Raw genomic sequence first — 18,054 nt, forward strand, 5'->3', positions numbered from 1 at the left:
AAGGCCTGCGTTCCCTTTCGTGGGCTCTAGTGGAGAATCCATTCCCATGCCCTTTTCTGCTTTAGAGGTGGCCCACAGTCCTTGGTTATGGCCTCGTCTTCCACCTTGAAAGGCAGCACCGCCACAGTAAGTCTTGACAGCACTTCACCCTGTCCTCGTCAGCCTACAACAGGCCCTCTGACCATGCTGGGCCACTCGGACATTTTTGACCAATCTCAACCCGCCCTCTCCTTTTTTATTGAAAATAGATTTTTTTTCCCTCACTTAATATATCCTGATTACAGATTCTCCTCCCTCTACTCCTCCTGGTACCTTTCCACCTCCTCCTCCCCAGATCTATCCCCTTTCTGTATCTCAGTAGAAAACAAACAGAGCTGGGTGGCAAACACCTGTAATCCTAGAACTCAAGGAGCAAGAGGCAGGCAGATCTCTGTGAATTCGAGGCCAGCCTGGTCTACAAACAAGTACAGGACAGCCAAGGCTACACAGAGAAATCCTGTCTCAAAAAACAAAAACAAAAAAAAAGAGAGAGAGAAAAAGACTTCTAAGGCTTCTAAGAAATAACAAAATAAAATATAGTAGGATAAAACAGAAACTAGCACATTAGAATTGGACAAAACAAACCGAAGGAAAAGAACACAAGAGATGGCACAAAAAACAAAAAAAACCCGCAACAGTGACCCATTCATTCACACACTCAGGAAGCCTTAATATATACTTGAAGAACCTGCTTCAGTGGGTGGAGTCTCAGCTAATCTCTCCATCTTAAGATCAGCCAACTGCAACCTTAAATTCCACTGGATACCCTAATTTCCCTTTCCATGTGTACACATTCAGGTCTGGGAATTAGGACATACCCTTACAGGACCCCTACTCTGCTCTATAATATTTCTATATATAAGTTGTGTTAGCCAAAATTTGCATATTGCCATTCAAACAATTAGCAGTGGCTTATTTTTTATTTAAACATTTAAATAAATTATAGCCAGAACAAAAATCAAACGGCATAAATTTTATCGTAAAATTATAACTGTAGACTCAATTCACCCTTTCGAGTTTTTCAGAAGTAAGTACTTCCTTATGGCCACTGGTGGCTTCTTCTCTTTTTTTTCTTCTGATTTTTCTGCTGACATTCTCTTTCTGTGTGCTTGCTTTCTTCTTCTAACTTAGCCTTTCCCTGAGCTCTTTTTTGCTTGCTAAGCATTTTCTTCAGTTCTTTGGCTGACAGGTTTTCTATAAATATTCAAATGCACAAAACATAAGACTCATTTTGCATTTTTTTTGTCTTTTCTATCATATACACTGTTAATATAGCTTTCTTTTGGGGGAGAATAGGGATAACTATGTAAAAGGTTTTAGAAAGTATATTCCTGTGACTAGCCAAAAAATGGCACACAAAAGGCAGACAATAAATATTGGTTGCATTGAAAAAAAAAGCTAGTTCCAACTTAGCCCTGCCTCTGTGATAATTTTATTTGTCCAATTGACAGAACTCAGAGTCACAACTGACAGTCAGCCAGAGACTGTCTAGATTAGGTTGGCTGTGGGCATGTCTACGGGGGACTGTCTTGAGGATGTTAACTGATGTGGGAGGAGCCCACTAAAAGTCGGTGGTACCATTTCTTGGGTTTGGGTCCCACACTGTATTAAAAAGGAGAAAGCGCTGAGCACTGAGTGTTTGCATTCATGCTCTCCCTGCTCTTGATTGTGGCTGTGACTAGCTGCTTCAAATTCCTGCTGCTTTGACTTTCCTGCTATGACGGAATTGAACCTGGAATTTTGAGTTAAAATAAGCCCTTTATCCATAAGCTGCTTCTGCCAGGAGAGTCTATCCCAACAGCAACAAATAGAGTCTCTCCACACAGTCAATAACAGGCAAATCACTTTATCCCACTCAGTTTCAATGTACAAAGCACATACCAACTGGGATGCTTCGAGGGTGAGATAATGTGTGTAATGAAACCTGTACTTCCTGGCTACTGTGTGTGAGGCCTCCCTGTGGGCATCACAGTCCAGGGACTCAGGTGCACCAGAGGCACTTCCAGGAAAGCAGATGCCACAAATCACAGGAATAGGTGCTTTTCCTGAGACACTCAAAGCGCCAGGGAAACAGGAGCCTGATTTAAACTACAGTCCTCGGATATTTAACGCATAATCCAAGAGGCTTAGATTTCTCAAAGAGAAAATGAAAAATCTTTCCCCTAGAAATACAAAGTTTAATGGGCGGGAGAAAACAAACCAAAACAAAGCAAACTCTGGTGATTTCTATAAAGGTTCTGGTAAAATCCTGGATCTGGTTCCCATAGAAAGACACCCCTTAAGACAAAGCCTTCCTGTGGGTAACTCAGGAGTTTCACAAGGGAAGAAGGCCAAAGTGACTGCCACGGTGCAGACATCAGCTCCGTCAGCAGGGGAAGAGTGGTGCCAAGTGCTGCCACAACTGAGAGGTGCTGAGGACTGCCCCAGCGGTGCATCTTCGGCTCCTTTCCTCCTGTGGTCCATGTAGAAGGAGAGTGCTTCAGAGATGACAAAGAACAGGAAAACAAAAATTCACACAAAGGAAAAGAAAAGTGCCCTCACTAAGACATATCGCATACATAATTCTCAATGCAAGTAATAAAATAAGCCTGCAAACTGGCCATTTGATGTATAGGGTACCAAGTGTGAGAATAAACATCCTGGGAAGACGAACTGGAGAGAGGCTGACTGTGGACCAGATCCTGACAGCTGGGGCGAGGAGCAGGGGGAACAGCTGCCAGCAGCTGTGCATCCTCCTAGGCTGCTGATGAGGATTAAGTAGTGTGGGGGGGGGAGTGTCAAGGAAGAGAAACTGTGAATGTAGGTAGGTCAGTTACTAAACTCTGCACCCTAACAACTCACCCGTTCTACTTCATGGCATTTTTTCAAGGCATCCCCGTATCTCCCCAGGCGCTGATAGGCCAAAACGCACTGTCTCAAACCACATACACTGCATTTCATTTAGATTTTCCATGGCGAATGTTCCTTCCTGAAATGGAAACTTGCATAAATATAAGCCAGCAAGCAATAAAATAGTCTCCAAATCACATTAAAAAAAAAAAGCACATTTAAAGCCTTGGGTTCAAATCATGACAGGAAAAAGTCACCTTTTCTTTTCCAAGTATACCCACAGGTATTATGATGATGATCTCTAGCAACCAGTCCATTCGGTAAGGCTTGTGGTATTTCTCACTCTTTTATTAATTTATTTTTAATGTTTGTGCATGTGCACACAGATGCACAGCACATTGGAAGGTCAGGGGACAACTTGTAGAAGTCAACGCTCTCCCTTCACCGTTGAGTCTTAAAAGATCTGCTGCAGGTCCTGGCAGCAAGCACCCTCCCCACTGAGCCATCCCTGCAGCGCTCTGCTTATTCAGCCCTACCGGAATGCTCCCCACTTTGTACAGGACAGACTCCAGATTACTACAGCTAATTTTAAGCATCGAAGCTCTTATTTTAACTATTTAAAACAGCAACAATCCTATAAATATCGCCCATCTTTTTTTCCACCCTCTTTTTCTTTCTGCTACCTAGCACTCCCTTGCTGACTCAAGGTCACTATTGCGAAGATCCAGTACTGTTGTCTCTTAGTAACCCCCGCTCTGTCCTGCAGGGTAGGCTGTGCACTGCTACTTTCTTTGTTCATTCATCTGAGCTTCAGTGCCTGCTGCTTCGTAACAAGACTTTCACTGCACTTTTACTTCTGCCATGTGCAGTTAAAACCTGGCAACAGTGAGCATCGTGGTGCGTGCCTATCATCCCAGCACCTGGTAGACTGAGGCAGGACTTTGAGTTCAAAACCAGCCTGAGGCATATAGCTAGACCTTGTCTCAAGGAGAAAGACAGACAGACAGACAGACAGACAGATCTGGATTTGTTACAAATATTTGTTAGTTCAGGCTTAAAGGTAAGCGAAAGATTAAAGACGCAAGATATAAAATACTTGGCTTCAACGTAGGGCGCTGTATTTTGATCATCTGTTGGAGCATATTCATTTCAAACATATTTGTGTGATTTAAAGAAAGATGGCAAAGGTATATTTATAGAATCATTTTCACTCTTTGGTCTTTTTTCAGCCCACTTTCTAGTATGAGCTCAATTCTTGGGAATTTATTAAAAGTCTACAAATTCCCTATGCTTAGGAGGTGAAGGCAAGAAAACATCCAATGTAAGGCTTGCCTGAGCTTATGCAGCAAAAGCCTCTTTCAAAAAAAAAAAGTCTAAAAATTTATTATCTCCAGACTTAAAAAGAAATAAGATTTATCTTCTCCATCCTTTATAGCGATGTACATTTTCCATTTTATGATGACTTTATCTTCACAAAAAGGTTACTTTACCTAAATAGATTACCATAAGGAACTACTAAACAAGCACCTGTAGTTCTCTACGATCCTAGACTGTAAATAATCTGTAACTGTGACCATTTCACTCATTCCCTTGTAGGTAGACCTGTTCCTCATTCTCTTATGCCCCTGAAGATACACGCTAGTTGTTTGTTTAAATTGCTGGACTGAAATTTAATTTAAAATTTATATACTCATTTCTAACTATATACTTCTAATCCCTACCCCTCACCTTCCAGATAGCACTCTTCTCTAAAACCTAATGATTCTTGTGCTTGTTTTAGTGTCTTCTAATCTGACATCTGGGATGCAGTGGGAAGGACAGTGAACCACAGTACTAACCACAGTATGACCAAGTACCATCTGAGTATGAGTAGCCTCTTCCAAGCTTCAATTTCTTTTCTTTTTTTTTTTTTTTTTGTAAAATATCAGACACCTAGTATGTGCTATGTGGACAGAAACAATATTATTGCTCTTCTGATTCGTTTTTCTCCTAATGCCCATCACTTTTTCTAACCCTCTCCCAAGAACGTCTGCACCCCTTTGTATATGCAACAGCAGTGTACGAAGGCTTAATAAAGCCTATGACGTCTCAGTTTCAGAAACACTGCTTTGGTAGTTTCTGCTACGGTTACATAGTTCTGACTCCAATTTAACACAAAAAGACGTGGGCTTAGAACCCCAATGCAGAGTACTGGCTCCAAATAACTAGCAAAGTCTCTAGCCAGGGCAGTGTTTGACCTCTAAATATTTCAATTGTATCACAGCGCTAACATATACAAAAACGTTGATTAAATGATACCATGTATATAATTAGTACTCAAAAGCATTGAAGCCTTTATATTTCCCTTTATAAATGGTAAATAAACTATTAGTATTACAGTAAATATTGTATGTCACAGTGATTGACCCCCCCCAAAAAAAGGTTATTTTTTTATAAAAACAAATTTACTTTAATGAAAGTTGAGTGAAAAACTGAGAGGCAGTGTGTGTGTGTGTGTAAAAATCATCACACCATCTAACAATACTTAGTCCTGACAGACTTAAATTTTAGTCTGTCTTACGGGCACAGAATGCTTAGTGTTTTAATTGTACTTTGCTGGTTGCTAGAGAAGACATGTTTTGCCTATTCCATTTTCTACTTCTGTAAATTACTCATTTCCTCTGCCCTTCTGACCATGTCTTGCTACTTTCTTTTTTACATTTATATTTGTATGGCATTTTTCCAAGTAGAAGTATCATCTGACAATAAGCAATGCTATTCTGTAGCTTCTAAATGAGAAGGGTTTTCCTAACTATCAAGACACAATTAGAATCTAGCATTAGGTGTGCACGGGGATGACACCAGTGATACCTCAGCACCGCAGGCCACAGTGGCCTAGCACTAGGGTCTCGACTTGATATATAATGGCCATTTTTTTTGAAATGTACACTATCACCTCAAAGTATCTTAACTAAAAACTCAGCTCTCTAACTTGTAAACACGGTTTCCATTTAATGTGTAGTAGATAGTTATGTCAGTGAATTCTCAGGAGTTCTTTTTTTTTTTAAGACCTATCTTATTTTTTAATCGTGGGTCTATGTGTGCATTTATGTGAGTGTGGATATCTGAGAAAGCCAGAAATATCAAAGGAGTGGTGAGCCACCTAACATGGGTGTTAGGAATCAAACTCGGGTCCCCTGGAAGAGAACTCACACTCTTCACCACTGAGCCATCTCTCCAGCCCCCAAGTTACTGCAAAAATTTTTGTCGTTTTCATAGGTTGGCTACATGTTCCAATTCTCTCTCACTATGATTATGACTATTCTGCTATACACATACTTAAATTTTAATATAGTCAAATATATCGATGTTATTCACAGTTTATCTGACACGCTTCTCAGGTGACTGAATTTGATTGGTTCATGTTATACAAGTTCATGTAAATAACACAATGAAGCCCATTATTGAGCACTACTGTTATATGTCATTAAAAATGTAATGAGTAGAACTCAGTATGTTGTAGTTCAGTTGGTGGAGCGTCAGCCTACTGTGAATGAAGTCCTGGGTTCAACCCACAGCACCACAGAGAACTGGGCATGTTGGGACAAACTTGCGCCCAGAAGGCAGAGACAAGGGGATCAGAAGTTCAAGATCATCATCCCTATACAGTGAGTTCGAGGCCAGCCTGGGCGACTGGAGCCTATCTCAGGAAGTTAAATAAATAACTACAAAAGATGATCAAAGTATTAAAGGGAGATATAAAGTTATAAAAACAGTGTGTTAACAACATAGAAATATAAATAGATAGAACACTGTGACTGTTAGAATGAAAATGCCCCCATAACAAATGGCACTCTTAGGAGGTGTGGCCTTGTTGGAGGAACTATGTCACTGGGAGTGGGCTTTGAGGTCTCAGAGGCTCAAGCATCTGTGTATCACCAGTCACTAGTATGTCAAGCATCTTTAGTGTTAACTCTCTCTTCCTGCTGTCTGCTGACATGGAATGTAGAACTCTCAGCTACCTGTCCAGCACCATGTCTGCTGCATGCTGCCATGCTTCCGACCATGACAATGGACTAAACCTCTGTCTGAACTGGAAGCCAGCCCGAATGCTTTCCTTTATAAGAATTGCCATGGTCATGGTGTCTCTTCACAGCAATAAAACCCTAACTAAGACAAAACCTAAAAAGAATGAAAGAACTTTTTTGTTATGTTTTGCTTTGTTATGTTTTGCTTCTCTGTGTAGACTTGGCTGTTCTGGACTGGCTTTTGTAGACCAGCTTGGCCTCGAACTCACAGAGATATGCCTGCCTCTGCCTCCATGAGGACTGGGATTACAGGCATGTGCCACTGTGCTCAGCTTGAAGAAACTTTTTAAACTCCTTGCTACTTTAAAAAAATAAAGAAATGCCCAAACAGACTCCTGCTTTTGGATTAAACAAACTGCATTTTGGATAAAAGCACTTGTAGCTCGCTTTTCAGGAGGACCAGAGTTCAGCTACCAGCACCCATGTTGAGCAGCTCACAACCACCTCGAACTCTAGCTCCAGGTGATCTGACAACTTCTTCTGGCCTCTTTGGGTGCTTATATTCACATGGTAGGTAAGCGTACACACACACCACACACACATTAATGGGATATTTTTAAATGGAATCTTATGAATTTAATGGCAAGCTTAGTTCAGTTTTCCTAATTCAAACAATCACATACCTCTATGTTACTCCCTACCCTGGTGAACTTGGAAACAGAACACTTCCTCTGCTTCTTTTATCATGTTTGCTCGAAGCATGTATTTGGCACATTTGGAATTGAGGAATCTATCAGCTGTGTCCAAAGACTGTGCTTCCTTCATCCGCCGTGTGGCTCCTTTGAGATTATCCATCTGCTGTAAGAGAGGAGGCCTCAGGGAAATCCCTTTATGAGCAAGAAAAAAAAAATGAGTGCCACGAAATGAAAAAAAAAAAGTGTAAAAATGGGTTAAAATTTTTACCTCATTTTGTCAGTTTACTTAGAAAACTAGATAATTATGATTCCATTTAGTAAGAACTGAACCAAATGACTAACATTGATTATACAATAAAGAATTCCTTAAAATTATTAGAAAAAAATATCAGAGAATCCGAGGAATTGCTACTACTTCAAGCCTTTTAAAAAACGACTCAATTCCAACTACTCAAAATCAAGATTTAAGATTTTTACCTTGTAAAATTTGCTTCCACGTAGACTAATTCTATTAGAGTTGGAGTACTAGCAATCACAGTACTAATATATTCCAAAGCTAAGTATTCCAAATACTGTCCAAGTTTATCAACGTGCTGTGCCAGTAAATACTGGACCCAGAGTAGAGTTGTTGGGGGTTCCTTTTCTCCATTCTCTGCAATCCAACAAATTAAATTGTGATAGGAAGATCACTAAGGAACGAACATTTACATGTTTTATCTCCCCAATCGGAATGAAATCAATTGTTATCATTAAGAGCAAAGGCTCAGCAAGAATGATCAATCTCAACAGAAGAGGCCTGACTCTGGCACCAAGTAGAAAAGGTAACTGCTGTGCAAAGAGATAAAATCATAGTTTAACAGACTTCTCACTCCTTACTACCTCCAAATAAACAGTACTAAAGACAGAACAATCTATCTGACTCCATGAGTTCTCAAACTGAAAGCAAAATGCAGTGAGCCAGAAAAATAAAGAATTGCCTACATGTACCAAATACATGCTCCTAGCAAGTATGACCACAAAAGCAGAGGAATGTGTTCCAAGTACACAAGTGTAACCACATGAGTGTCTAATTGTCTCAGTTTGCCGATTGAGAGCATCCTCAAAGTGAAACTATGACTTTTTATATAGCCTAATGAGACCTAAAAACAAACAAACAAACAAACAAACAAAAAAATCCCTGCTATGCCACAAATCTAAGATTAGGGCATAGAGCCCAAAGTCAGCTAACAAAAGCAGCCATCTAACATGTTATCTGAGCTCTGCTCCCTATCCTGTACTAAGGAGGAAGCAATGGAAATGGACTGCGGGATGCAGATATGTCTACGGTGAGGCAGAGTGTATTCCGTCAACAGAAGATCCCCTATTATACATGTAGCCAACTAAACAAATGACAAGACGATAAGCAAATGCATGAAAGCATAAATTAGAAAGCTGTGGTGGTCTGAGTGAGAATGGTCTCAAATACACTCCTGTATTTGAATGCTCAATCCCCTGTTGCTGGAACTATTTGAAAAGAATCAGGAGATGTTGTCCTTTTAGAGGATCTGGCTTTAAGGTTTCAAAGCCCATGCCATTTCCAGGTAGTTCTCTCTTCCTAGTACTTATGGATCAAGACATAATCTCTCAGCTACTACTCCATACCATGCCTATCTGCCTGTGGCCATGCTCTCTGTCAGGGTGGTGATGGATTTTAGCCCTGTGGAACCATGAACCCATATTAAATGTTGGTTGTTTTTGTTTGTTTTAGAAGTTGCCTTGGTCATAGCAATAGAAAAGTAACTAGGAGAAATGCAAATAAGGAAAAAATATCAAACATTTGTCTTTCATAAGCACTATCTAATTCTGGTGGCATAAGAAGGAGGGTTCTTTAAAATGATTTCAGAACTGGGGTTATAAGTCAGTAGCATATCACTTGTCGAGCATGGATGAGGCCCTGGGTTCAACCAATAGCCTGCCCTGCCCAGTGAATAGTTGCGGAGTAAGAATGAAATAAGTTAATGTAAAAAATTAAAAATTTAATTTAAAAAATGAAATGAGGGACCCAGGAAACACTCCTCAGTATTGCTGAAATCCTTAGGTCAGAAGAACTTTTTAGCAGGCACATCAGCCTGGTCAGACACTTAGCATCACAGATAACCGAAACGCCTCAAGCCTCTTGATATGATAGAACCTCAAGCACAAGACACCACCTGTGAAGTATTCAAACAGAACTCAAGTCTATTATTCTCACTATCAATGTAACACAAAATAGAAATGACAGTGAAAAAAAACTCAGTGATACCAAGAAAAAACGATCAGCCAAATCCTAAGTAAAAGAAAAAAATTTAAAACAAATGTGCTGGCAACAGAAGGCATTTCTTAAAGGAGAGATCACTGAAATATATTAAAAGGTCACAAAATTCCTCAAATGTAGAGCATAGACCTTAACTAGATCTAGATTAAAACAAACCAATTAAAAAATAACTTTAGACAATTACGAAAAATATAAATGTGGACAGGTATTAAATTTGAGGTTAATTTTATGCATTTTAAACAAAGATGTGTACTAAGGTCTTTACAGGTAAGATGGATGTTTGGAATTTGCTTTAAAATACTCTAAAGCCATGGGATGGAGTCTGAAGAAATGGCTCAGCAGTTTAGAGAACTGACTGCTCTTCCAGAGGACTCGGGTTCAAGTCCCAGCAACCTCCAGCAGCTCATAACTGTTTTTTTTTAATATTACAGTTATATGTATTTTTATAATTGAGTATAACCAAGTATGTCTCTAAAGCTTGCAGATTGAGTAGGGTATCTTCCAGAACCCAGGTAGCTCTCTAATCGTGGGAGAAAATGTCAGGAATTAGCATGCCACACAAAACCAACTTTGTGGTTTTGCAAGGAAATATTTGTGACTATAAAAATATTGCAATACTAGTTTAACATTTTCCAAAAGAATATTTGTGATTATGAAATATTTCAATATTTGTCTACAGGAGTACAGGTAAATATTTCTTGAGATTCAGAATCTTTATCATGTTATAATGAAATGAGACCAGTTCATCTTGGAGGAAGGCTAGCTTCCTTGCTGTCCTCCTCCTCACCACTTGGAAATCTGGATCAAGGTGGAAAGAAGTAGGTTCATAACTGTTTTTAACTACAGTTCCAAGGAATCCAATGCCCTCTTCTGGCCTCTACTGGGCACCAGGCCTATAGGCAATGCATAGACATGCATGTAGACAAAACAGTCATAATTTTATTTTTAATTCAGAAATCAAGAAACAAAAAAACTCCAAACTCCCAAATGCAATGACGTAAAAAAGGTACATCAAGAACCTAAAGAGATTGTCTCATACCTTGAACATTCTATAGGATTTTCTAAATTAAGTTGTCTTCATTTACATATGTCCCCACAGAAAATCAAAGGGCCAAATTAGACATAATTAAAACTATTTCAAGAAAAAATGTAGAGGATTTAGGGATTCAGGGAAAAGGTTCTAATTTAACAACTTGATCTTGGGCCAGCTATTCAGCCTCTCAAGTCTGTTTTCATATGAAGTAAGACTGACGCCCACTCAAGACTACAGAAAGTCAAATAACACTGTAAATATGCTCTTATTCACTAATTCAAAACTAATAAGTAACCATTTATGTAGCACACATATAATAAATGTAAAGTAGTATTTCTGTGATTAAAATTGATTGAAATAAGCAATTAAATTCCAATTTAGTCTGGTTTAAACTTAACCATAAGGGCCAAAAAAGCCATTCATTTTAAGAGAGGCTTCATAATTAGTAACAAGCTCTTAGATTGAAAACCTGTTAAAGAAACATATTCTTTTAATTAAAAAATGCTTCACTGAAGGTATTTTTATTTGTGAACTAATTTGATTAGAACAATTTATACTTTTATTGATATGTGTGTGTCAGTCAGTTTGCGTGTATGCAATTTGTGTGTAGGTATTTGCAAAGGCTGAAAGAGGGCACCCCATCCCCTGAACTAGACTTCCATGTGGTTTTAGCTGGTCTTTAGAAAGAAAAGCAAGTGTTCTCAATCATTAAACCATCTCAAGAGCCCTAAAACTATACGTCGCCAAACCACAAGTTAACTAACCTATAGGCATCAAAATACTATTTTCTCCCATCTCCCAATCTGAATATTTTAGAGGATTAAGAAAAAGAAAATGCACTGCTATATTTGTTAATGGTTTTAGAAAGAAAAAAAAAAAAGCAAAAACATCTCAAAATTCTCATCACAAGAAAAAGCCCGAGACTGGCTCAGTGGCACATACCTATAGTGCCAACACTCTGGGAAGCAGAGGCAGGAGGATCTCTGTGAGTTTGAGGACAGCCTGGTCTACAAAGCGAGTACAGGACAGCCAAGGCTACACAGAGAAACCTTGTCTTGAAAAAAAAAACCCAAAACAAGAAAGAAAAAAAAAAGCCAGAGGTGTTTGTTTGTTTGGCTTTGGTGTCATTTCCCTTCAACTCCAGAGCTGAAGATCAAACCTACCCTGGGCCTTCAAAGTGAACCCAGGGTCTTCAAAGCATCTAACAGTGAGCTAGACCCCCAATCCCGAAATCCTGACATTCTTGAAGGACACTTACATAATTCATAAACAATTAAATTGTCTTTTGTTTTCCTGTTTTGTTCTGTAAAATTATAAACCACTATATAAATGTTCAGATTTTTTTTAATTTTATTTTTTTTATTATCAGTTACATTTTATTAACTCTGTATCCCAGCCGTGTCCTGATCCCTCATTCCCTCCCAGTCCCTCCCTCCCTCCCTCATCTCCACCCTGCCCCTTTCCAAGTCCACTGATGGGGGGGACCTCCTCCCCATTCATCTGATCCTGTTTTATCAGATATCTTCAGGACTGGCTGCAAAGCCCTCCTCTGTGGCCTAACAGGACTGCTCCTCCCTTCGGGGGTGGGGAGGCCAAAGAGCCAGCCATTGAGTTCCAGTTAGAAATAGTCCTTGTTCCCCTTACTATGGAAAACAATTGGTTACTGAGCTACCACGGGCTACATCCAAGCAGAGGTTCTAGGTTATATCCATATATGGTCCTTGGTTGAATGTCAGTCTCAGAAAAGACCCTGTGCCCAGATATATTTGGTCCTTGTGGAGCTCCTATCCTTTCCCCATCATACTAACTTCCCTTCTTTCATATGATTCCCTGTACTCTGCCGAAGATTTGGTTATGAGTCTTTGTATCTGCTTTGAAAACACTGCTAGTTAGAGTCTTTCAGATGCCTTCAGTAGACTCCTGTCATACGTTCAATGCACATCCCATCTGTCTTTCTAAATGAGGATTGATCATCTTATCCCATGTCTACTCTCTTGATTATCTTTTTTAGGTGTATAGATTTCATTATGTTTATCATATCTTATAGGTCTATATAAGTGAGTATATACCGTGTTTGTCTTTCTCCTTCTGGGATATTTCACTCAGAATGATCTTTTCTAGATCCCACTATTTGCCTGCAAATTTCATGATTTCCTTCTTTTTGATTGCTGAGTAGTATTCCATTGTGGAAAAATACCACAATTTCTGTTTCCATTCCTCTGCTGATGGACATCTGGGTTGTTTCCAGGTTCTGGCTATTACAAATAGAGCTGCTATAAATATGGTTGAGCAAGTATCCATCAGGGAAATGCAAATCAAAACGACCCTGAGATTTCACCTCACACCCATCAGAATGGCCAAGATGAAAAACTCAAGTGACAACACATGCTGGAGAGGTTGTGGAGAAAGGGGAACCCTCCTCCACTGTTGGTGGGAATGTAAACTGGTACAACCACTTTGGAAATCTATCTGGCGCTTTCTCAGACAATTAGGAATAACGCTTCCTCAAGACCCAGCTATACCACTGCTAGGTATATACCCAAACTTTGCTCAAGTACACAAAAGGGATACATGTTCAGATTTTATAAAATGGCACTCCTTACAAAAAAATGAAGCGATCCAAAGTTTAAAAGATATACTTAAAAATAATAGTTCAGTAGGTGAAATGCTTGTCACACAAGCATTAAGTCCTGAGTTCAAACCCCAGCACTCACGTAAAACCTGGCAATAGCAGCACAGCTTGCATCTGTAACCACAGAGCTGATGGGATGGAGACAGGAGGATCCCTGAGACTTGTTGGCCAGCAGCCTAACCAAATCAGTAAGCTCTAGACTCAGTGAGAGTCCCTGACTCAAAAAACTAAAGTGACTAGTAACTGAGGAAAACACCGGATAGCAGTTTCCCACCTCCAACACACGTACACTCGTGTGCCCGCCTGCACAGGTGCACAAGCTCACAGAAACGAGCACAAACACTACAGAACAAACAAAAACAGCTTCGACTTTTCTTGTTTGTTTGTTTTTCGAAACAGGGTTTCTCTGTGTAGCCTTGGCTTTGTCCCGAACTCGCTTTGCAGACCAGGCTGGCCTCGAATTCACAGAGATCTGCCTGACTCTGTCTCCCAGGTGCTGGGATTACAGGCGTGCGCCACCGCACCCAGCTAGAAAAATATTTTTACATGGCTATATTTTGTTTACTATTGTTAACCCTGGTAAAGAACATACAATTAGAGGCCTCTTCTAACTCCCTCATGTAAACACTGCTAAAACAAGGTCTAAAATAGCTTACTATTTCATAAAAACTGGAACTTTAAAATACTTTGATTTTTTTTTTCAAGCCGACACTGAAATTTATTTTCTTTCCCCGGGCCTCTTTTATCAACTAATCAAAATGTCTACTTACACATTTCCTGCCACTGAAAACAGGCCATTCATCGTAAAGCCCTGAGCAGATCTTGGTAGACAAGGTTGTGAAACAACCGTCTGCATGCATTTCACTTAATAGGAAAAAAAGACAGAATAATTTAATTGTCTGCTTTTTGAATGCAAATTAATCTCTGCCATACAGAGTCGGAGAATAGCATCCATGAAGCCATGAATCATATCACTGGTTAAAAATCCCACTGAACCAAACAGGTCTTCTGCAAGAGTGGCCAGTGCTCTTAACCACTGAGCCATCTCTCCAGCCCCCAAGATGGACATTTTAGACAATCCAGACAGTATCAGAAGCCCTGGTTCTCTCTAATCTCTACTTAGCAAATCCTCTAGTTAGCACATACACAAGCGTTCGAGGGCCACCAATAAAGCAAAATTAAAGGTAGCAGTCATCCTTTATGTAGTGTAATTGTCCCACCAGTCTTTTTCAGAATACTTATAACTTAAAATATCTTTCAGGCTTAGAAATTTAGTGTTCAAATTGTTTTATGTGGCAATTATTTTTGCCTTCCATTGACTTACACTGCCATCTACTGACAGTGTGTAAACACTGTGGCTAGCACGGGTTTTTGTTGTTTTTTATTTGTGTGTGCACTGGTACTCCCTTCCCCAGCCAGGAACCTCCCAGCACACGTGAAGCTATCAGGGGAGCCTGCACTGTCTCTTCTTCTTCCATTATGTGTGTCCCTGGGGCACCAGGCTTGGTGGCAATCACCATTAACCCAATGAACCATCTTGCCATCCCTCAAACACAGGCTTTAAATAGTGTTTATTATACAATTCTGAAGTAAAGTATATTTTCTGAACCAATTTTAAATAATCAAAGTACAACTAACTAACTAGCTGGATGGGGTGGAGCAGGCCTTTATCTCAGCACTCAGGAGACAAAGACAGAAGAATCACTGAGTTCAAGATCAACCTGATCTTGTAGTCTTGGTAGCCCAGGACTACACAGTTGATACTGCATCATGTTATTATTTAGCAACAAGCTAAATAACAAAAAATAAGTACAACTGAAATTACCCATAATTAGAGGAATACAAGCAAATAGTCCTTAGCTTCAGAACTTTAAAACCAGCTTTAAAAAACAAACAAAAAACCCCCAACAAGACAATAGAAAGTTCACACAAAAATATAAATAAAAAGTCTGAACACTGGAGGTTGAGGAGATGGCTCTATGGATAAAGTATTTGCAGAACAAAAGTAAGGACCAGAGTTTGGATCCTCAGAAGCCACGTAAATGCCTAGCTGGCACGGTGGCTGTCTGTAATCCCAGCACTTTGAGGGGGAGAGACAGGGAATCCCTGGAGCAAGCTGCCCAGCTAAACAAACAGGAATTGGCCAGCATGAAGGTTCGGTGAGAGACCCTGCCTCAGTAAAGCAGAGAAAACTGAAGAAGACATCCTGTATCAACTTCTGGCCTGCCTACATCCACCGAGACAAGCACACACACACGGACACAACATACATGCATACATACACACACAAACAAAACTTGGCTCCTTAGGCATATTTCTTAAGTCTTAAAAATTATCTCACAGTTCCTTCTAATCTAGTAGTTAAGCAAATAATGGAATTTCCCCCAATTAACTTTCAGTGATTTTTTTTTTCTATCAAAAATGACAAATTTGGGGCTGGCATGATAGCTCAGTTCTCAGTGCCTCGAGAACTTGGTAACTCCAAGTTCAATCCCTGGAACTCGTGATAAGAAGAGAACCAACTCCCAGAAGTTGTCGTTTGACCCTCACAGGGGTGTCCTGGCATGTGCACACCTGCACTCACACTTCATACACACAAATACAACTTTTTTAATTTAAAAGTTTTTCTCAGTTAGAAAGTCATTTTACTTCTTACCATTTCTCTATCAGGGATATAAAATTGGCCTGTAATGTCCACTCATTTCTGTAGCACTGAAAGCTAATTTTCTGTGTGAGACATGTTGTATGCATGGTATGTGTGCCTGGGTGTGCGGGAGCACATGCACAGAGCCAGAAAAAGGCACCTGGTATCTTCGTCTATCACTCTCTGCCTTATTACCCTAGGCACGGTCTTTCCCAGTTCACCAGAAGCTCCCCTACTGAGCTAGACTGTGAGACATCGAGGATTATGGGAAAGCACAGCCATGACTAGTTTTAGAGTAGATGCTAGGATTCAAATTCGGGTCCTCTAATTTAATTCCTAACTGACGCCACTATTGGGAGACAGAGGCCATGTTGGTAGAGGCCTCCATGGGACGATGTTAGGTCACTGGCAAGTATAATGACATTCCAGCCCTTTCCTTTCCCTGCTCGGTTCCTGCTGGCCTGCCATTGTCTGCTTCCCCAAGCATTCTCCTCACCAACATGTTCAGCTTTGCCAGAGCCAAAAATCCAGACCAAACCTTGAAACAGTGAACCCAAACAAACCTTTCCTTCTCTGAAGTTGTTTATCGCTGATTTTTTTTTCCTCACAGTAACGAAAACTAACAAAGTCTCAAAAATTTCTCAAACTTTCGAAGTTTAACCATCTTCTCCTGCTTTAAGTATTTTCTATGAGCTGTTACATTTGATTGGGACTAAAGAAGCTCTATTAAATTTTACTTACTAAATTAAAAGAAGCTCTATGAAAGGTTCATTACAGCCTGGGAAAATACTGTGTCTGTTGCAGAGATAACATCCTAAAGCATGGCCTTTGACCTGTGCTCTCTGTGAGTCAAGCTCAAGCAAGTGGTGACAGACAAGCTGTGATTCCACTCTACCAGCACCTGCTCACAAGTGGAACACGAAGATAACTATCAGTAACTCACAATCGCTGTGGTTTGAAAATGGTTTGAGTGAGACCCTCAAGGCTTCATGAGCCAATCAGATATTGTAACCACAGAACTTATTTACAACATTTTATTATTCACAAGTATGATCTTTTAAAAATATGAGCCAATCCTAAAAAAACTGGTAGAGTTTTGACGAAATCTTAATAACCAACGGTGCCTTTCAGAAATTCTGACTATAGAAAAGACCGACCAGAAGATTTCAGACCTTAATAAATAAAAAACAATGCCTAGGAATAAAAGCATAACTTCCTTTCTATTCGCCCCTTTTCAGTGGGGAGAACACTCACGTTGTTATACTAGTTAAGTCTCAGAGCCTGAGCTGAAGTGATCCTCCTGCCTCTTCTCCCAAGTATAGGAAACTGCCATTTCATTAGCCATTTATATTTATATTTCAAATTTACAACCAAGACTTCAGTGCAGAAGTAGCTTCTGTTCATCTGTTTTTTACCGTACTTACTTGGTACACAGATCACACGAGGGAGGCTGAGTACATGTCATGTGTGTGCATGTCACGTGTTTGTGCTCTGTTGTTTGAGACAGGATCTTTCAATGAAACTGGGACTAGTTACTTCAACAAGGAACTCCGTGGCCCCAGCGCTGGATTGTATGGACATGCCCACTTCTTAAAGATTTATTTACTTATTTATTTACTTATTTTATGTATATGGGTACTTTGTCTACATGTCCATCTATCTGCATACCAGAAGACAGCATTAGAGAGTTGTGAGATGCCATGTGGGGGCTGGGAATTGAACTCAGGACCTTCAGAACAGCGGTGAGTGCTCGTAACCACTGAGCCATATCTCTAGCCTCAAAGATTTATTTTTGTTAATTTTTTAAAATATTTATTCATTTATTTGTGTTTATTTTTTGGCTTGTATCCCTGGCTGTCCTGGACTCACTCTATAGACCAGG

At 39.9% G+C, this 18,054-nt stretch overlaps 1 protein-coding gene across 1 annotated transcript in view; it reads right to left on the minus strand.

Annotated features, from left to right (window-relative positions):
• Naa16 (N-alpha-acetyltransferase 16, NatA auxiliary subunit) overlaps positions 1-18,054 on the minus strand; it is a 35,499-nt gene that overhangs the window by 8,860 nt on the left and 8,585 nt on the right. The window contains 12 exon segments of the mRNA XM_060390657.1: positions 301-320; positions 1,048-1,102; positions 1,104-1,233; positions 1,719-1,771; positions 2,395-2,516; positions 2,881-2,950; positions 2,952-3,007; positions 3,405-3,481; positions 7,577-7,749; positions 8,048-8,222; positions 11,295-11,351; positions 12,060-12,066. Of these exon segments, the coding sequence (XP_060246640.1) occupies positions 301-320; positions 1,048-1,102; positions 1,104-1,233; positions 1,719-1,771; positions 2,395-2,516; positions 2,881-2,950; positions 2,952-3,007; positions 3,405-3,481; positions 7,577-7,749; positions 8,048-8,222; positions 11,295-11,351; positions 12,060-12,066 (995 nt within the window).

The sequence above is a fragment of the Meriones unguiculatus genome, chromosome 9 (assembly GCF_030254825.1).
Source record: "Meriones unguiculatus strain TT.TT164.6M chromosome 9, Bangor_MerUng_6.1, whole genome shotgun sequence".
Taxonomy (NCBI): domain Eukaryota; kingdom Metazoa; phylum Chordata; class Mammalia; order Rodentia; family Muridae; genus Meriones; species Meriones unguiculatus.